At 59.2% G+C, this 19,354-nt stretch overlaps 4 protein-coding genes across 4 annotated transcripts; 1 reads left to right on the forward strand and 3 right to left on the reverse strand.

Moving 5' to 3' along the window:
* Positions 1–44: 44 nt before the first annotated feature.
* PTX4 (pentraxin 4) lies at positions 45–2,285 on the reverse strand (the record flags this gene model as incomplete). Its single annotated transcript, XM_039560540.1, has 2 exons — positions 45–2,094; positions 2,220–2,285. Coding segments are annotated over 2 exons (1,323 nt in total), but the record flags the coding sequence as incomplete, so codon positions are not given.
* Positions 2,286–3,040: 755 nt separating this feature from the next.
* Positions 3,041–9,044, forward strand: ECI1 (enoyl-CoA delta isomerase 1). The gene is made up of 7 exons (XM_039560552.1): positions 3,041–3,132; positions 3,383–3,529; positions 4,457–4,584; positions 5,147–5,293; positions 6,160–6,281; positions 6,999–7,177; positions 8,543–9,044. The coding sequence occupies exons 1-7, from the start codon at positions 3,093–3,095 to the stop codon at positions 8,707–8,709; spliced, it is 930 nt and encodes a 309-aa protein (XP_039416486.1). The 5' UTR covers positions 3,041–3,092; the 3' UTR covers positions 8,710–9,044.
* LOC120410808 (deoxyribonuclease-1-like 2) lies at positions 8,332–13,561 on the reverse strand. Its single transcript, XM_039560553.1, has 8 exons — positions 12,975–13,561; positions 12,589–12,677; positions 11,520–11,603; positions 11,303–11,403; positions 11,116–11,228; positions 10,050–10,204; positions 9,832–9,928; positions 8,332–9,328 (listed from the first exon to the last, which is right to left on the reverse strand). The coding sequence occupies exons 1-8, from the start codon at positions 13,119–13,121 to the stop codon at positions 9,278–9,280; spliced, it is 837 nt and encodes a 278-aa protein (XP_039416487.1). The 5' UTR covers positions 13,122–13,561; the 3' UTR covers positions 8,332–9,277.
* A 1,086-nt stretch (positions 13,562–14,647) lies between these two features.
* Positions 14,648–18,042, reverse strand: LOC104684963 (deoxyribonuclease-1). The gene is made up of 8 exons (XM_039560554.1): positions 17,896–18,042; positions 17,140–17,228; positions 16,904–16,987; positions 16,664–16,779; positions 15,788–15,900; positions 15,361–15,518; positions 15,180–15,276; positions 14,648–14,885 (listed from the first exon to the last, which is right to left on the reverse strand). Exons 1-8 carry the CDS (start codon positions 18,040–18,042, stop codon positions 14,832–14,834), a joined length of 858 nt encoding a protein of 285 aa, XP_039416488.1. The 3' UTR covers positions 14,648–14,831.
* Positions 18,043–19,354: the final 1,312 nt, after the last annotated feature.

The following is a 19,354-nucleotide window of genomic DNA, read 5'->3' on the forward strand; positions in this document are numbered from 1 at the left end:
TGTAGGTCCGCCGAGGGCCCTGCGCCCGGCCTCGGGGAGCGCCCGGAGCGGCTGCGGGACGGGACGGGACGGGAAGCGACGGGACGCGACGGGATAGGATAGGAGAGGGTGGGACGGGTTGAGCGGGACCTCGGCCCGAGAGGGTGCGAGGCCGCCGCGAGGCTTTGCCCCACGCACACCCAGCCGGCAGCACGGCCCCGCCGTACCCGGGAACACGGGGCTCCGGGAACGGCTGGAGTCGGCGCCGCTCCAGCTCTCCAGACACAAAATTCCGCAGAGCAGATGTTCGGCACCGAGTGTGCTTCGCCTGAGCCCCCTGGAGCAGCACAGCTCGGGCCAAAGCCCTGCCCCGCCGAGGAGCCCCGCGGGCGGGGGCAGCGCACGGGACCGGCGGCGGCTGCTCCGGCAGCGCTGGCTCACCCCGGTCACGGGCTGTCCCGTGCTCCGCTCCCCCTGCTCTGACTCAGGGACAGGGAACGAGCAGCGTCACCCGCTCCGGCTGCCCGTGCTGAGCAGCTCCTGCCGGGCTGTGAGCGGCGCCGAGCGTTACAGTGAATGAGCAGGACAGAAATAAGTGAGGTTTGTCTAATTTCCGGAGAATTTTAATAGGAACCATGGACTGTACATCCTCTAGAAGCAAGCGATCTCTGGCTTTGGTCCCACCTCTGCCATACTGGCTGCCAAGACCCCTTTCCCCCCCCTCCGGTGGTCCCGGTCCTGAGATCCCCTCTCTGCTGGGTGTCCCACCACCCTGGGAGGATTCAGCTGGTGTCGGGAGCGGCACCATGAGCCAGCCGTGACTGCTGGTAACCAGCACCATTCCTGCCGTCAGCCTCTTCAAGGGCGGTGCTGGAGGCAGGGGCCCGCCACCCTCCGCACCCCGCCCTGCAGGGAGGCATCGGCCAGAGTGAGGAGGGGGCCGCGGGGCAGGCCCCGCCCGGTCGCCATTCTGGCCACTTCGCCGGGCAGGAGAGCCCGTCTCCAGAGAGCAAAGCCAGCCAGGTGACCCACAAAAGCTTCTGCAGTGCCCAAGTTCCTGCTGGGGCCGTCCTGCTCCCAACCCAGCATCAGCGAGCCACCAGCAGGAATTTCATAGCCCTGCTGGAAGCCGGAGCCGGCAGCCAGCAACCTCCTGTCCACGTAGAAGCGGTACTGGCCCTGGCTGGAGGACCAGGTGAGGCACAGGTGGTGCCATTTGCCATCCAGGAGCGGCATCACCGGGAGCTCCCGAAACTGCCCGTCCCCCACCATGAGAAGTGCAGAGCCAGGGCGATCCCGACCATGGCCACGCACGGCCAGCTCGCTGTTCCCGTCCTCGGTGGTGTAGGAGATGAGAGCGCCAAGGCGAGGGGCTGGGGTGGCCAGCCAGGCACAGAGTGACATCGCCCGCAGCCCCCGGTGTGGCCCCAGCCCAAGGACGGCCCTGTGCTCAGCGGAGGTGTTGGGGAAGAGCAGGACGGCACCGGTGCGACAGGCGGGGGAGGTGGGCACCGGGGCGGGGGGGCCGTACCTACCCTCTCCCGGCTGCTGGGGGAATTCGGGCTGCTTCTGGGGGACCGTGGCTACGGTGGGGAGCACCGGTGCCATGGTCTGGGGTCCTGCTGCTGCATCACGAGGGGCCTCCTCATCCTCCCCGGGTGCTCCACCAGGCCCGGCATCAGCCGGCAGCCAGAGCCCTTCCTCCTGCAGGCGTTCCTGCCACCGCCTCGTCTTCGGGCGCCGAGGGCCGGGAGTGCTGGGGGCAACCTGGCCCGGTGGCTCCTGCTCCAGCTGGCTGCCCCGGCTCCGGGCAGTGTCTGGCTGACCGTGCGGTTTGGTGCCAGCCTCCACCAGTGCAGCTGGTGGGTGGGTGAGCAGGCCGTGTGGTGGGCTCAGAGCACCCACGGTCCCCTCCAGCCTCTTCAGCCTGCGGCGTAGCCGCCGGCCAGCGGTGGCCAGGCGGGCCAGCTCGGCACCAAGGGCTGCCCGGGCAGCGACGGCCGCCTCCGCCTGCTCCGCCAGTGCCTGGAAACGTCCATCGATGTTGTAGGAGATGTTGTAGTTGCTGGCGATGCTCTGGAGATGGTTCAGTGTCACTTCCTGGAGCCGGAGAAACTGCAAGGGAGTGGGATGACGTGGGGTGAATCCACGTCCCCATGCGGGCCCCTGCCCAGCCCAAAACGCTGAGTGTCCCTCTGGCACAGGCTGGTCAGCCCCCCTTCCCCGCCCTGGGCACCCACCTGCTCCTCCAGGCGCCGCAGCCGCAGGAACAGCGGGCCGGGCCGGGCCAGGGGGCCCCGGTGCCCGGGTCAGGCCGCCCTGCAGGGCGGCAGCGAGGATCAGGCAGAGGGGCAGTGCCATCCCCGCCATCCCGCTGCCGGACGCTTTCTGCCTGCACGGCAAGGCCGGCCCTGGCCCCCGCGGTGCCCCCCCGGGCAGCCTCCATCATGATGAGATCCGCAGCCGCCTCTGGCACGGCCCAGCACCGGGGCTCCCAGCGCCGGGGCCCCGGGCCAGCGCACTGCGGGGGCGGCTGGACCCGGCCAGAGCTCGGGCCGGGCCGGGGGTATTCGGCTGTGAGGTGGGGAAAGGTGTGGGGGGCACATGGCTGGGTGCAGGGCAGGAGGGGGACAGGCAGGGCAGTGCCGGCAGGACAGGGCGGGTAGAACGGTGTGGTCAGTGCCGGCAGGACAGGGCGGGCGGAACGGTGCGGTCAGTGCCGGCAGGACAGGGGGGGTAGAACGGTGCGGTCAGTGCCGGCAGGACAGGGGGGGTAGAACGCTTGTGGTGTGGTCAGTGCCGGCAGGACAGGGCGGTGCGGCAGGGCCTCCACGAGGGGGCAGCACGTGCGCGACTCAGCGCCGTCCGTGGGCGGAGCTTTGGTGCCGTGGGCGGGGCTTCGCCTCGGCGCAGCCGGAGCCCGCCTCTCCCTAAGCCCCGCCTCTCCCTAAGCCCCGCCTCTCCCTAAGCCCCGCCTCTCCCTAAGCCCCGCCTCTCCCTAAGCCCCGCCTCTCCCTAAGCCCCGCCTCTCCCTAAGCCCCGCCTCTCCCTAAGCCCCGCCCCTCGCTCCCTCCGCCCCAAGCCCCGCCCCGTACCCTTGAGCTCGGCACAAGATGGCGGCGGCGACCCTGGCCCGTCGGCTCGGCCGCTCAGGTGCGCCCGGACCCTGCCCCGACCTCTCCCTCCGCCGGGCTCGGCGTGTCCCCGAGCCCCCGCCGCCTCTCTATGCCCCCCCCTTACCGTCAGGGTATTCCACGTGTCCCTCTGCCACGGTTTGGGGTGTCCCTATATCCTCCCTGAGTGGGTCAGGGTGTCCCTTGTCCGTGCAGAGCGGTTTTGGGGAGCGCACGCCACACTCGTGGGGGCTGTGCTGTTCCCGTCCTTACCTGTCTGTGTCCCCCAGGTGTGCTGCCCCTGTGCTGCCGCCCCCCAGCGTGGGACAGGGCCAGGGGGCCGCCCCCCAGCCCCCTGCAGCCCCCTGGCCTCCCGCTGGCCCCGTGTCGTTCCTTCAGCAACAACAAGATCCAGGTGGAGCTGGACGAGAGCTCAGGTACGGCGGGTGGCACCTCCGCGGTGTCACCTTCAACCCACGGGCACTGTGGGGCACAGGCAGTCTCCCTTCCACCCCTGTCGCATGTCATGTGTGGCTCTGGGCATGGAAAGTCACCGGATTCCCAGATGTTCCAGCTGCAGCTGCTTAGGACCCTCGGAGAGAAGTGTTTGGGGTTGGGAGCCTCACCAGTTGTGGGTACTTCACGTGGTTGATGCCACACGCAAACCCTGGCTGTCACTGTCCCCTGCCTGTGCATTGTCCTTTCTGTGGGGGTGCCTGGTTTGGGCACCTGGTAGAGTGGCAGTGCTCCATCAGGGAAGAGCTGTTGGGAATTTCTGTGAGCTGGCTGCCAGGAATAGCTGTTACGGGACCTTGTGCCTGCACTGAAGAAAGGTGCCTCTGCTTGTGGCTTCCCAGGTCCTCCCTTCAGGTGCCTGGGTGTGTCCTCCTACTGTTCGCAGCTGGGCATGGCTGCAGCACCCAGGCTAAGCACTCAAGGAGGACCTTTTGAGTAGGGTAGTGCAGTTTGGGCTCAGAGCCCTTCTCCCACAGCGCTGACAGGCTTCAGCAGGTGTGTGACCCCCTGGACACAGCCTGTTTGCTGTGCCAGAAGCTGCAGGCTCAACCTTACCCACTGAGCCCAGAGAAAAGGGAGCTGCCGGGCAGCGTGACCTGGAAAGTGGCTGGTCTGTGCTCCAGGTCCACCACCCGCTGAGTGACCCTGGCTTGTGGGTGGATCTGGGCAAAGACAGGACCTTGCCCTTGGCTCTGCTGCTCTGGAAGCTTTTAAATAGCCAAGAGTGTTATTGAGTGGGAAAACACAGTTTGTTGAGGGAAACAGGGAGGTGGGTGAAGCTCCCCTGGGCAGGGCAGTGTGAGCTGCTGTGGGGGGCGGTCTGATGTCCCTGTGTTTACCCTGCACAGGCGTTGCCATGATGAAGTTCAAGAGTCCCCCAGTCAACAGCCTCAGCCTGGAGTTCCTCACAGAGTTTTCCATAAGCCTGGAGAAGCTGGAGAACGACCGGGCCTGCCGGGGTGTGATCATCACCTCTGTAAGTGTTTGCTCCTGTTTGAGTCACTGGCACGAGAGTGCCCCTAGGCACCTTGGATTGGCTCTGGGAGGAGGGCGGGGGACTCTTAGAAGGGCCATGATCTTTCTTGTGTGCCCTTTTCTAGCAGAAGAATGACAACCAAGTGTTGTCCTTTGTCATGAAAATCAGATCTGCTTATCTGCCAGCCTGGCACATCCTGTGATATCTCCTGGCTCCACCACAGGGAGCTTCTGGGAGATGCCAGTGTTTATTTTCAGGTGTGATGTGGGGACAAGGCGGTGCCTGGGAATGGGACAGGACAGGTTTTGTGCTCTGTGGCTGATGTACTCAGGGACCCTGACAATGAGAAACCGTGTTGCAAGCAGAGGCCCAGCACTGGAGGCCATGGTGATGGGATGATCCAGGCTGGGGGAATACTGGGGAGATATTTTCAGAACCCCAAAAGACCCTGCTTTCTATCACATATTCATCACTTTCCCTTCCCTCAAGCTTCCAGGCTGAAAACTAAAGGGTTTTTCCTGCCCTGTGACTCTCAGAGACATCTGTCTTTTCCCAATTCCAGGCTCTCCCCAAAATATTCTCATCTGGCCTGGACATCACCGAGATGTGTGGGAAGAGCGTGGAGCACTACTCCGAGTTCTGGAGAGCCGTGCAGGAGCTGTGGCTTCGGCTCTACGGCTCCAACTTGGTGACAGTGGCTGCAGTCAACGTACGTCCTTTGGGCCCGCCTTCCTCGGGCTGGGATTGTCACCTTGCTTTGCACTGCGTGGGCAGGGACAACTGAAAAGCCAGGCTGAAATTCATCCAAGGATGTATCTCTTGGGGTGTTTGGGTGAAATTCGTGTCTGTCAGTTCTGTGGTGTGTGGGAAGGTATGGAAGTGTGGGATGCTGCAGGCTCCGTGTAAGCTGTAGGCACTGCTGGGGTACAGCAGCATTTCAGCATTTCCAGCAGGTTTTGCTTCTCCAGCCATGGTTCTTTGCCAGCAGGAAAGTGCTGCTGGAGTCTCTGTGTCCATGGATGAGTCGTTACATTCTTTGTGTCTTGTTTTCGTTTTCCAGGGCAGTGCTGCCCTGGCAGCTCATGGTGGTGTCTGTCCACAGCCCCCCATTGAAGGCACTTGGGTCTTCTCTTGGGAATCCTATGCAGGGCTGAGCAGCACTGAGCTGTGAAAAAGATGGTCGCAAATGGAAGGGAAATCTTCCCTGTGGGGGAGGGTGAGGCACTAGAACAGGTTGCCCAGAGAAGCTGTGGCTGCCCTATCCCTGGAAGTGTCCAAGGCCAAGTTGGATGGAGCTCTGAGCAACCTGATGTAGTGGAAGGTGTCCCTGCCTGTAGCAGGGAGCTTGGAATGAAATGGTCTTTAAGGTGCCTTCCAAGCCAAACTCTCCTGTGATTCTATGAAACCCTGATCAACATCAGAAATCTTCTTTAGGACTGTTTCGAATCAGGTGATCAGAAATTTGGGGGACATCTGCTGTGTCTTCCTGGTGTCTTACCTGCTCCGGAGTGATCAGCGAGGCTGGGCAGTGTCTGTAACCATGTCCTAGACTCACTCTGTCCTTCTCTCTGCCAGGGGTCCAGCCCAGCCGGGGGCTGCCTTGTCGCCCTGTCGTGTGACTACAGGATCATGGCAGACAACCCCAAATTCAGCATCGGCCTGAACGAAGCCCAGCTGGGCATTGTGGCTCCCTTCTGGTAGGCCAGTGCCTCCCAATTCTAGTATCATGTGTAGATCTCTAAAAAGAATTCATCTTCAAGGAGTTAATTAATCAGCTCAGTTGGTCATGGCAGTGTGGTTTGTGTCAGGGATCAGGTATTTGCAGCTGCAGGAGATGACACCTTATTTCTGTCCTGTCCTGCAGGTATCTGAAAAGCTTTCAGGCTGCAGAATGTCCTCATACCCTGCACCAACCAGGACCTCAATTCTGACCCTGCAGTCAACTCCAGAACTAGTGCTGGGAGATCTCATGGGTCAGGCTCAGTCTGGGAATAGGCTTTTCTCTGTGTACACACTGTGTACCTGCAAAATCCCGTGGTGTGGAGATCTCTGAAAGCATGGGGACACAAAGATACTGATACACAGGCCTTTGGTTCCCCTAAGAATGTATAAATGTACTGTTGGGAAGGAGCTTTCAGTCACAGCAAGTAGGTACCCACAGGCACTGAGGGTAAAAAGAGCAGCTTTCATGCAGAGGAGAGGGAACGCTTTTGGGGTACTACCAAAAATGGCTCTTCTCACACCATTTTCACATTGTGACTGAGCCCACAGCTGCTGTTCAGAGCACCAAACCTGGGGAGTGGGACCAGGATGCTCTCAGAGCCCTGAGCTGGGGGAGTGGGACCAGGGTGCTGTCAGCTCCGATGTCTGGGTGAGCTGTCCCTGAGCGTGGCTTTCCCCCCCATCTCTTGCAGGTTTAAGGACACGTTTGTGAACGTTGTGGGGCACCGAATTGCCGAACGCTCCCTCCAGCTGGGCTCCCTCCACCCCGCACCTGAGGCCCACAGGCTGGGCCTTGTGGATGAGCTGGTGCCAGAGGAGAAGCTTATGGAGAAGGCTGCAGCTGTCATGGCACAGTGGCTGGCCCTTCCTGGTAAACCTCTGGCAGAAGAGGAGGGGACCTGGTCTGAGTGGGAAGCACAGATGCCAGGGCTGGTACCTGGGAACTGCATAACAGTTTCCATTAAAAGGGAAGGTTTGGATGGCTGGAAGAAAGGAAAGCTCAGCCCAGCGGTCCCGGCAGCCTTGGGCTAACGGAGAGGGACACTGTGCTAATCTTCAGGGCATGTGGCTCCAGCTCAGCTCATCCTGCCAGCCCTGCTGAGTCAGTCTGGAGGTGTCTGAGCTCCACAGACAGACCAAATCTCTGTCTGTCAGTGGAGGTGTTAAATGGAAAGCTGCCATGGAGCTGAGGGAACAGCCTGGGTGAGAGCTCCTGGGTGGCTGCCAGGCTGCTTTTGTGGTCTGAATCAACTCTTGGCACTCTGGATGGCAGTGATGGGAGTGTGGGTGAGGACAGGCAGACAGCACAGGCATTGTGTGTTTGGGCTGCTCCATGACTGCAGCACAAAGTTCCTGGGCTGGGAGAGGGCTCTCCACAGATCTGAGCAGTCCCAGCCCATGCCACCTCTCCTCCCTGCTGTCCTAGTGTTAGAATGACACCTCACCCCTCAGACTGGGGAGCATGTCTCAGCTGTGCCCTCTCCTGACTTCCAGGAGGTCCCCTGCAGATCCTTCCCCTAAATCAGAGCTGTGGGTGGGTGGAGGTTGCTGTAGCCCCCGGGTGCTGGAGCAATTCAGGGTTCCCAGTGTGTGGATGGGTCAGTCATCATTTCTTTGTCACTAAGCACGTGAGTAAAACATCTGTGCAGCAGATGTGCTGCCACATCACTGCACCTGGCTCTGTGAGGGTGTGAACAGATGTGTGCTGGAGGCCTCAGTCAGTTCCACCAGCCCCTGCTGCTTCAGCAGCATCCGCGTATCCATGTGGAATGGCACAGGCCCAGGGATGAGCTCCAGGGAATGGTGCTGCTGGCTTTTGTACAGCGTGGTTGGCAGGAGCAGATTGTCTTGCCAGGGATTGAAGGGATTGGTTCAGGGGAGGTTAGAGCCTGTAGTTTCAAATAAGGAGGAATTTTGTTTGGTTACTGGTGTGTATTGGAGGTGGGTATTGGGCTCTGGAGGGTACAGAGAGAAGGAGCTACATGACTTTTTGTCATCTGTGCCAGTAGATCAGTCATTCCCCACTGAGCAGTACAACCATAATTTATTGTATGAGAATTTATCCAGTTCAGCTCCCAGCTGCTGGGTTATTCTTACCCCTTCCCCCACTGGTTTCAAGAGCACTTTGCTGTGTGATCCCTCCCCATTACACCTGCATTTGGTGGCACTGAGAGCTGGTCAGGGGTGAGGACAGGGCATCAGGGCGTGTTCCTTATCCTCTCTGTCCTCTCTGCAGACCATGCCCGCCAGCTCACCAAGACCATGATGAGGAAGGCGGTGTTGGACCGCCTGGTTGCTCACCGGGAGGAAGACATCAAGAACTTCATCACCTTCGTCTCAAAAGAGTCCATCCAGAAGTCCCTTCGCATGTACATGGAGATGCTGAAGAAGAAGAAGAGCTGAGGATCCAGCTGGTCCTGGGAGGTCAAGTCACCCTCTGAAATGCTGCAGTAGCTGTTGGTCTCACAGCAAAGCCACCTGCAGTGCCAGCAATCAGTGATGTGCCACCTGCTCCCATGGCTGCCCCAGCTGCCCCTTCCCTTTGTGCCTGTAGAGTGCCTGACACCACTGCTGCCTTCCCCAAGGGCAGGGAGAGCCCACTCAGCCCCCTGAGAAATGGACAGGAACAGGGTCTCGACACGCTGTGGCCCGAGCCAGACAGTCCTTGGATGTCCTCCCTCCTGTCCAACCGTTAATCGTGAAATGAGGTTTGTCAATAAATCTTCAATGAGGTAGGAGATGGATGCTTTGTTCCGTGGCTTGTCTGTGGTCACCTGGCTGGTGGCCTGTCCTGAGGCTTTCGTTCGTGGTGGGCTGGGGGGTCTGGACGCAGCCAGCTGCCATCCTTCTCCAGACTGGGATCTGGGGCAGCCCATGCACAGGACTTGTGGATTGGGCTGAGTGGAGCACCTTCATGGGGATTGGTGGTGGGAGCTGGAGCTGGATCCTTGTCTGTGGCTGCAGGAGGAGCTCAGACCATCAGCTTCACCTCGACTGGGTAGTGGTCACTGACTGCCAGGGCCTGGAGGAGGGCAAGAGGTGGGAGATGTTCGGTGAGCCACTCACCCCTCGCCGTGCTGCTGGGGCCAGCAGGGCAGTCAGTTGCCCTGCCAGAACCTTCTGCCTGCTGGAGGCTCTCCCCAGCCCCAAGACACTTGACACGCAACGCTCCGGTTTTGTCACCTCTCATGGAGAGGTGACCAGGCGTGGCTTGGGGTGGGCACTGGCAGGGGGCCACCTGCCCTCTAAACCCCCATGTCTCATTTGGAGGCTCTGTGCCAGTGATGGGCGGTTGAAGGTTGGCTTGGGTTACCCCATACCCTGAGTTCTGCCCATGGAAGACCACAAAAAACCTTGTGCATCTCTTCTCTTCCCTATGGGAAGTGACCCCAACTTCCCCATCCTTTTTCCAGCCTTGGGTCCCTTGTCACCCTGAGCCCTTTGAACAGACAAGGGCAGCCCTGCAGCCTGGGCCAGCTCAGCTTTGGTGCCTGCTAGAGCCCCAGAGGTGTGATCCTGGCTCACCTCCTCCTGGTCCAACTGGAAAGCACGTTGGAAATTGTAGATACCAGCTGAATTGGACACGATGCTTCTCTTCAGCTTGTTGCCACACACCACGATCCTGCCGGAGAGATGTGGGTAGATGGTGGGTCCCATTCCTGCCCCTGCTGGTGGTGCAGGATGGGCAGGGGGTCCTGGGGTGCCAGGGAAGGGGACAGTGGTGCCCTGGTGGCAGCACTTACCTGTCATAGGCACAGTCTGACTTGCCCACGGTGGTGTCAGCGCTGTCAGGGAGCAGCCACTTGAAGATGTCGCTGGTGCGCAGGCGGATGGATGACCAGTCACTCGGCTGGACGTAGGAGCAGTCGGCGTTGAAGTCCCCCAGGAACATCATGTTCTGCAGGGGAGATGGAGAGGCTCATGGTGTGGGTGATGGGCTGTTCCTGCCACCAGCCCTCCCATGGGGGTGGCAGGGCTCCCACCATCACAGGGCAGGAACAGGGTTCCCATCCTGTAGGTTTCGGGGGTTCTGGGGTCCAGTCGGGACGGCCGGACGTAGACGGTAACGGATGGAGACGAGAGATCTCTATAGGCAGGTCTCGGGACACAGCCGGTTTATTGTAAAGGGCGTGGGTATTGGGGCACTGCTCAGAGCTGCTAGACTCAGCTCTGAGCAGGCCCAATAGAGCAAGAGAGTGAACGGGTGAGAGAGAGAGTGTAAGAGCAAGAGTAGAAGTGGAAGAGAGAAGTATGAGAAAGTCTGAAGTAGAAGTGTCTGAAGTCCTGGTTACAATACAATAAATCATCTTCTGTACTGAATATTCTAATTGTCACTAACCAATCTAATACAAGATACAAATCCTATAGCATTTACATACAGCCTATAAGAGTTCTTATATTACCATAGAGTGTTACATCTTAACTTCTAAAAACTACTCTTTGGACCCCTTCTGCTGAGCTAGTAGGGTCTGCTCTGACCCTTGGACCTGCCTGCTAGCAGAGGGTATTGTTCAATCAAGAGGGGATTACCTTCAGTTGGCCATACCATTGTTTTCCAGTTGTTCAGTAACTAAGACCTGGTATTTCAAAAGTGGCTTTCATTTCGATGTTGCCTGTAGTTTTCATATTCCCAAAATCTTTTGTCAGGCAATCATATTTCCAAGGCTTTCCTGTTTCATCTTCCCCAACACCATCCCACCATTCCTGCACCAGCTGCGCTTGCCTTGGAGCAGGGTCCCAGTGTGGATCAAACAGTCCCTGGGGCTCAGTGCCCAACCTTGGTGCCCCCCCAGTGCTGGTGACACTCACATCAGTCCCCCACTTGTTGATGATGGCCAGGTAGACATCGTAGAGTGCATCAATCTCGGCGACAGCATCATGTGGGGCCGAGTGCAGGGGCACCAGCACAAACTCCTTCACCTCTGCCAGGGGAGAGGGATGTCAGCCCCACAGCCACCCCATGCCAGAACCCATTGCCACTTGTTCCCCCACTTACTGGTGCTGGGTGCTGAGACCCTCAGGATGAATGGCTCCCGGCTGAAGACATCCTGGGGGTCCTCATATTGGTAGGTGTCCACCACAGACACAACGTCTGTCCTGTGGGAACAAAAGGGTGGTGACCCTGGGACTTGGCACAGCCCCTGTGTCCCTTCCACGGTGCTGGTGGCCCTGCAGTGCCATGGCACAGGCAGCAGCACTGCCAGCCCCATTACCTGTAGATAAACAGGTACATCTCTTTGTAGTTCTCCCGTCCCAGGGGGCCACTGATCTCGTAGTCGTATGGGGATGTGGATGCACTACAGAGACACAAAGGCAGAACAGTGATGTGGCTGGGACCATCCTGGATTGGCCTTGGCATGTTCAGGAGCTGGTGGCCCCAGGGTTTGCACCAGCTGGTCTGCTCTACAGTCCCCATGGATGGGTCACTGTGCCCTGGCCATGGGGTTACATGAGGTATAGCAGCTCTGAAGCTCCCCCAGCCTCTCCCCGAGGTGGCTCTTTGGGCACACCATGACATGGGGCGGCTCCAGCCACCCCTTTCTCTGCAGGGACATTCCTCACCTTCATTTGCAGCAGAGCTAAATTAGGTCAGCAAGCAGCCTGGGGCCCTGCAGCACCCAGCGTCACCCTCCCTGCCCTGGCTGCTTTGTGGCCATGCTGGAGGGGACATGGAAGAGGTGAGGATATGGGCTGGGCGTACCTGCTCAGGAGCACTCGCTGCCTTTCAACACGGCAGCAGCAGCTTCCGCATGGTCCCGAGCCGTGCCCTTTCCCAAAACAGGGTCAGCACCCAGCCAGTGGAGAGGCTGCCACCCTGCTGTGGCCAATTTTAGCCCACCCCGGCAGCCCCTTTTCCTCCTAGGGGGCCAGAGTCACCCACCTCAAAGCTTCATCCACTGCTGGGTCCATTCCAGGGCCCCCCTGCCACTCACAGGGTCTTGGGGTGCAAGGTCTGCCTGTCCCTTCATCCCCCTCTCTTGCTTCTGCCCTGTCCTGTCGAATTTTGCCAGAGCTGTAGTTCCTTTCCATCCTGCGTGCTCTGGTGAGCTTGCAGATTTCAGAAGGGATTTGTATCACTTGTATCCCCATTCTCTTCACCAGGTTATTCCCAGTGTTGCTTTCAGTGCCTCCTCATTGCCCCAGCACATTTCTCCTATTCTTCTTTCCAAAAATAAACTTTCTGTTGATGATGGACAACTTTTTTTTTTTTTGCCTTTTACTGGTCAGGCAGCTTGGCTTTCCCTGCTGGGACTGCCATCCCAGCCCCAGCCCCTCTTGTACCTGTTGAGCTGCTCCATGAGCTCGGTGACAGCGCTGAGGTCGGAGTCACGCACCTCCTGCACCAGCACCACGTCGTAGCGGCGCAGGACCTGCGAGGCCGAGAGGGACAGCTCAGGACCAGTCTCACACCCCTCTCCCAGTCAGGTGCCCTGACATGGTTCTGGCTTCAGCACCACAGGGATTTTACATGTCCCTTGGTGCCAAGGCAGATGTCCCCAAGAGGGCTCAGAGGGACTGTGGGTTGTGCCTTCATCCACCCAGGCCATCCCCAGCACTGTGATGCCATCCCGTCCTCAGCCATGTCCCCATGTGTCCCTGGCCCGGGAGCTGTGTTGGGGTCTGTCCCAGCACACAGCCCATCCCCACGTTGCACTGGCTGCACTCACGTTAATGATGATCTCTGCCACTTCCTTGTTGGACATCTTGGTGTCCCCGAAGGCCTGGATGTTGAAGGCTCCGACACGCAGCATGGCAGTGGCTGGGCACAGGAGAGCCACAGCCAGCAGGGACAATTCCAGTGTCACAGTCCCCATTCTTCCAGGGTGGGTGCTGGGTCACAGGGATGTAGTGATGGGAGCTGAACTCGTAACACTACTTTGGATTTGGGATAGAGGAAAAAACATGTAGATCCTTCCAAAGTCCTGGTGTGTGACAGTGTGTCATGGTGGGCACTGCCCAGAGCAGACTGCAAAGCTGGTATGAGCAGTCTGCCAGCTCACCAGTCCCAGAGGAAGATAAATCCTGTCCCACTGCTGTGAATCTGCCTCATCCACCTCCAGAGATCACCCAGCTCCACTCCCCACCAGGATGTCTTCACTGCCCACCAGCCCCATCCATCCACCACTGTCAGCATTCCAGGCACCCCAGGCTCTTCCACATCCTTAAGCTTCCCTACAGCTGCCACTGCTGGGGTAAGGAGCGACTCCTCATCCCGGCTCATCCTGGCTCATCCCAGTCCCACCTGGTTGTCAGTTGAAGGTGCTGAGCCCGGATCCGTCCTTACCTTGCTGAATGCGCAGCACCTCTGCCCTCCCGGCAGCAGGATGGGCGGCTTTATTCCCAGCGGAGTTACCGGCAAAGCAGGATGAGTCGGACACCCCTGTGGGGGTTTTGGCATAACTTTGAGCTCCTTCCCACATTGGGAAACCAAAAATCCCACAGGGTGATGGGGTGGGGCCATCCCAGCCACCGCTGTGCTGACACAGCAAAGGACATACAGGGAGACTTGAAAGTGCTGGGGCATCCCTGTGGGACCAGGTGGGCAAGTGGCACTTGGGGGGCTGCCATCTGGGGTGGCCCCTGGAGCACAGAGTGGGCACAGTGGCCAGGCAGGAGGTGAAGGGCGCTGGCCTTAATTAGGTGATTCAGATGGTGTAATTAGACGAGAGAGACGGAAATGGCCAGTGCCTGGGTCAGGCAGGGGAGCACCACCAGCCACAGCAAGAGGGGATGGCTGCAAATCCCTGCAGCAGCCCCAGTGTCACCCACTACAGCCCCACTGGTGACCCAAAGCAGCCCCTGGCTGGCATTCCCCGTGCCAATCCATGGCATCACCCCAGGATGACGACGGAGCAGGTGGCTCTGACGGCTGCTCGTGCCAGGACTTGCTGGGCTCTCACGCATGCCGCCAAGTTTTGTATCCTCACACCCAGTCTCGGGATGAGTCCTGTGTCCCTCGGTTTTCGTGTCGGCACCAAAACCCCCCTGGGAAGCACCAAACCCCCTGGGAACTGACTCACGTCCTCCCTGCACCCTTGCTGTCAGCACCCTGTCAGCAGCCCTGCAGCCAGGCAGGCTCTGTCAGGATGTGGCCCCGTGAGCTGGCGGAAGAGCATCCTGCACCCTGGAAAGCCTGGAGCCCCCCAGCCCCTTCCCAGAGTCCTGGCTTTTGCCACCATCAGCTGAGAGGGAAGCAGTGCTCACCACCCCATGGGTCTGGGTCTCTTGATGGCAGGAGGTTCCCCTGGCCCTGGGGACCTCCCTGTCTCCCTGGCAGAGGGTTGGGGGGCTTGGGCAGCAGGGGCTGCTGGGGAGACTGAAGGGACCTCCCTTCCAGAGCTGCAGAGGCAGGAAAAGGCTCATTTTTAATGGAAGCAGAAAGCATAACACTTCCACAAGAGCCCAAGGAGTGGCTCCTTGCAGAGACAGTGGGCAGCTTGGCTGGCACTGGTGGCGCGTAGGCTCCCACGAGGGATGCAAGTGCATGCTGGGGTGTCGTGGTAGCCACTGGTGTGGGGACAGGCTCAGTGGGCTTTCAGGATCACCTCCACTGGGAAATGGTCACTGACAGCCAAAGCCTGCATGTGAGGGAGAGCAGAGTCACCCTGACCAGAGTCAACTCATAAACCCTGAGCTCATCTGGACCCACTGTCAGCACTGTCATGGCTGGCTGGGACCACAAGGCTCCACTCCAACCCCCAAAATTTAGACCATACCCCAAAATGTTCAACCTGATTTGGTACAACAGCTGGGGTCAGGGCACCCTTAGGTGCACCCTTGGGAACAGGGAGCTCTCCCATGCTCCCAGGAGCTATGGTGGGGCAGATCCCAACGCTGGTGGACTCATGTGCCCCATCCAGCCCCTCACTCACATCCTTGTTCTGGAGGTGGAATTTCTTCTCAAAGTTGTTGACGGTGGCGGAGCCAGGTTCAATGTCTTGGCGCAGGGCGGTGCCGCAGGCGACGATGCTGCCGAGGCATCACAGGGCTGTTAGTGCCCGTCAGTCCTCCCCATGCCAGCTCCCCCACACCAGCCCCTGCCACGGCACCCACCGGTCGTAGGCACAGTCGGTGGTGTCGGCCACGGTGGTGTCGGCGCTGTCAGGGATGAGCCACTCACAGGCAGGGAGGGAGCGCAGGCGGATGGACGGCCACTGGGAGCTGGTCACGTAGGAACAGTCAGCATTGAAATCACCCAGGAAGAGGATGTCCTGCAGGGCACAGCACTGAGTCCCTGCCCACGGACCTTACAGGGAAGCAAGGGCTCCCTAAAATCTTAGGGGGTGGCTACAAACCCCCCTGAGGTGCCCCGGTCTACAGGGACAAACCCCAGTAATGGCAGGAGAGCCATCCAGCAGCCTGGAGACTTCTGGGGTGGCACCTGCTCTGATGGATGCAAGAGGCCTCCCATGGGACATGTTCATCCCACCTGCCCACCTGGCTTCCCTGGGGAGGAGCCAAGTTCCCCAGTGCTGCTTACGTTAGTCCCCCACTTGTTGATGACATCGGTGTAGACATCGTAGAGTGCATCGATCTCCTGTGCTGCGTGGCTGGGCTCGGAGTGCAGAGGCACCAACACAAACTCCTGTACCTCTGCCGGACAGCTGACCATTAGCCCCTGGCTTGAGTGCAGCCCCTGAGCAGGGAATGGGAGCCCCAGGAAACCACCCCAGGCCAAGCCCCAGCTACTGGCCAGGAAAAGCAGTTGAAGGGAAAGGGTGTGTTGGGTTTGGTGCTCTGCCTGTCTCCCAGACTGGAAATTCCAGTGGGGAGCTGCATGCCTTTGTGCATGGTTTGGGGTTTGCTGCTTGTTTCCCATCAGCATTTCCAAGCCAATGTGGTTTTGGGAAGGAGATGGGATAGTGTGTGTGCCCTGAGGAGGTTCTCAGGAGGTGGAGGTGATGGCATGGGGTAGGCAATGGAACAAAGGGAGATGGGATGGCAATGGAACGTGATGGGAGATGGGAGGGATGGGGGACGGCAGGTGATGGGAGATGGCACCCAGCCAGAGGAAGCAGATGGTGGGATAAGGCACAAGATGGGAGATAGCTGATAAGGGGATGTAGGACACGATGGGAAGCAGCTGGAGATGTGAGATGGTGTACAACTGGAGAAAACACATGGTGGGAGATGACAGGTGGTGGGAGGTGATTGGTAGGAGATGGCACAGGGTAGGAAACAGCAGGCATTGCTGGCCGTGCTGGGCGAGGACATAGGACCCCTGGGCATCCATGGGTGGGACCCTGGTGGAGGGTTGCAGCCCCCCTGTGCTTGGCAAGCACAGCTCTGGGCTCAGCCCTGCGTGGAGGGGACCCTGTGCCAGGTCTGGGCATCCCCCAATGCCAGCTCTGCTCACGTGTGGTGGGTGAGGAGAACTTCACAATGAAGGGCTCCCTGCTGAAGGTATCGGTCCCACAGGGTTCACAGCCATCATCGTAGTAGTAGCTTTCCAGCACGGAGACCATGTCTGACCTGAGGAGGGAGAGCAGGGCAGCCCCCAGCACTGCTCCTGCCACAGCCAGGGCCCCCAGAGGTACCCATGCCCTTTGGGGGCTGCTGGGGAGGGCAGCAGGTGATGCCCAGCAGCATCCCTTACCTGTAGATGAAGAGGTACTGCTCCTTGTAGCTGGTCCGACCCAGGGGGATGCTGACCAAAAAGCTGTATGGGTGCTGCCCAGCCCTGGGAGCAAGTTGTGGAGAGGGTGAGAGGAGGATCCTGGTGCTTCCCAGCACCCATCAGGCTCTCCAACTGAGCCAGAGGTGCCCTGGCATGGCTGGGATCCATTCCAGAATCCCCTTTGCAGTCACCCCCACACTGGGCCATGGGGTCACCTGTTGAGCTGGTCCATGAGGTTATTCACGGCACTCAGGTCGGCATCCCTGACCTCCTGCACCAGAATGATGTCGTACTCCAACAGGATCTGGGGGAACAAGCTCAGAGCTGCTCTCCCCTGGCTGGGAGGTGCTCTTGGGGGCACTCGTGGGTGCCTGTTCTGGGCTGCCAAGGCTCCCAGGCTGGCAATGGGAGGGCAGCAGGGACCTCAGGGCCAGGGAGGGGACTCCTGTGTTAGTGTTCTCTGGCTTGGAAGGACCCTGTCTGTCCACCGCCCACCTACCCAGGAGCTGCTCCAAGGGAGGAACCTGGGCAGCATCAAACATCACCCAGCCTTGATTGGGAACCAGCAAGAGTGGAGATGGCCTGAGGCGGGAGATGGTGACGGGGGAAGAGCAGGTGGGTGTGTACATGAAGTCTTGGACCTATGGATGGATGGATGGATGGATGGATGGATGGATGGATGGATGGATGGATGGATGGAGATGTATATGAATGGAGGCATAGTTGGATGGACAGGTGGATGGATGAATGAGTGGATGGGCAGATGATTGGCTTGGTGGAGGGATGGAGGCATAGGTGTTGGATGGGGAGATGTGGACAGGTGGATTGGTGGTGCATGGGTGTATGGATGAACACTTGGGTGGACGGATGCAAGGTTGGATGGATGGAGAAAGCTGGTGTCCCACTGCCCAAGCTGGCTGCATCCCAAAGAGCAGAGTGTGCCCAGGCCTGCTCCTCTCCCGTGCACTCACAGAGACGATGATGTTTGCGACGGTCTGGTTGGACATCTTGGTGTCCCCAAATGCTTTGATGTTGAAGGCGCCGACCTTCAGCGTGGTGGCCACATGCAGCAGGAGAGCTGCGACCAGCAGCGACAACACCAGCCTTGAGGCTGTCATCCTGAGCAGAGGTGCAGGAGGGGCTCAGCTCTCCTTGGCTGGGAGATGGATTTGGGACAGACAACAGGGATGACCAGGGTATTCCCACTGGCCATACTGGTTTCACTGGGAGGCGTCTGTTTTCCAGTGAACCACCAGGATATAGGAATTATGAACCTCTGTTGCATGGGACCTCATCCTACCTGTTCCTCCTGAAAGGAGGCCAGATCACTCACAAGGCTGGAGCGGAAAATTCACTGGCAAACAAGTAAATGCCATTTCATGGTGACACAGAGCAGTCACTCATTCCCAATGAGGAAGAGCTCAGCCTGGACACCTCTTCTAGCCTGGGATAGGTGGCAGTGGCCAGGGACACCAAGATCCCTTGGCTTGTGCCTCTCCCACATTTCCCTCGATCAGTGCCAGAGACCTCAAAGACTCTACAGCAGCTATGCTGGGAGAGAGCAAGGGATAGATCCTCCCTGACACCCCTCCCCACCTTCCTCCCTGCCTGGAGCATTCTCACCTGGGGTAACCTGCCCCACCCCTACCCCCCTACCACCCAGCAGTGTCCCTGCCCCATCCTCACCCAGGCCGGCTCCCTCAGGACCGTCTGCAAAGGTAGTGCTGCATCTCCCACCCACGGGGGAAGGCATTTGGGAAGCATTTCCCGTGGCACTCAGCTCCCTGGGGTCGTAGGGATCTGAGCCCTGAGCCCTGCCCAAGCCTGGGTGCCTGAATGCCTGGTCTCACCCAGAGCCTGATAAACAGGCTGAGAGGACAGGCAAACACTCCAGCTTTTGGCACACCAAATCTCCGCCTGAGGAAGGATTTGCTGGTCCCAGACTCACTTTTTCTTCTGGGGCAGCTGTTCTCGTTAAATCCTCACTTTTCCCACTTGCACTCATGCTGCAAACTCTTCCCTCTAACACCACAGTCCCTTCAGTTGATAACGCAGTGATTCGGTAATGCCATGACTTGGTCATGCCAAAAATTGCCCAAAGCCCCAAAAATCCTCCCACTCCCCAAGAGTACAGCAGCCTCTGAACCTCCCAGGCAGAGGCACCTACAAGGGCCATATTCATCCCTGAGCTGCACCCAGGCTTGGCCCAGCAGAGTATTGTGGTAAAATGAAATTGAGCTGAAGAGGTGACACTGTCAAGGGGAGCTCCTGGGGGGTGCGGGAAGAGAGGGGAGCAGGACCTACCTTTGGTGTTGTCCAAGGACTCTGGAAGGGGAAGGATCTGCACCTGCATTTATGGAAAGGGACACTCTCACCTTGCCAAGTGGTTTCCCAGCCAAGGATCATGTGAGGCCAGAGGCTCCATATGGC

The sequence above is a fragment of the Corvus cornix genome, chromosome 14, assembly GCF_000738735.6.
Source record: "Corvus cornix cornix isolate S_Up_H32 chromosome 14, ASM73873v5, whole genome shotgun sequence".
Taxonomy (NCBI): domain Eukaryota; kingdom Metazoa; phylum Chordata; class Aves; order Passeriformes; family Corvidae; genus Corvus; species Corvus cornix.

What these genes read in the sequence shown, in the direction of transcription:
- ECI1 (XM_039560552.1), top strand. Translation starts at nt 3,093, where the DNA reads ATGGCGGCGGCGACCCTGGCCCGTCGGCTCGGCCGCTCAG. An exon ending in GGAGCTGGACGAGAGCTCAG is followed by an intron (nt 3,530 to 4,456) that starts GTACGGCGGGTG and finishes TACCCTGCACAG; the next exon opens with GCGTTGCCATGATGAAGTTC. An exon ending in GGGGTGTGATCATCACCTCT is followed by an intron (nt 4,585 to 5,146) that starts GTAAGTGTTTGC and finishes TCCCAATTCCAG; the next exon opens with GCTCTCCCCAAAATATTCTC.
- LOC120410808 (XM_039560553.1), bottom strand. Translation starts at nt 13,121, where the DNA reads ATGGGGACTGTGACACTGGAATTGTCCCTGCTGGCTGTGGCTCTCCTG. An exon ending in ATGTACCTGTTTATCTACAG is followed by an intron (nt 11,404 to 11,519) that starts GTAATGGGGCTG and finishes TTGTTCCCACAG; the next exon opens with GACAGACGTTGTGTCTGTGG. An exon ending in TCAGACTGTGCCTATGACAG is followed by an intron (nt 9,929 to 10,049) that starts GTAAGTGCTGCC and finishes TCTCTCCGGCAG; the next exon opens with GATCGTGGTGTGTGGCAACA.
- LOC104684963 (XM_039560554.1), bottom strand. Translation starts at nt 18,042, where the DNA reads ATGACAGCCTCAAGGCTGGTGTTGTCGCTGCTGGTCGCAGCTCTCCTG. An exon ending in TCAACAAGTGGGGGACTAAC is followed by an intron (nt 15,519 to 15,787) that starts GTAAGCAGCACT and finishes TGTGCCCTGCAG; the next exon opens with GACATCCTCTTCCTGGGTGA. An exon ending in TCCACCTCCAGAACAAGGAT is followed by an intron (nt 14,886 to 15,179) that starts GTGAGTGAGGGG and finishes CCTCACATGCAG; the next exon opens with GCTTTGGCTGTCAGTGACCA.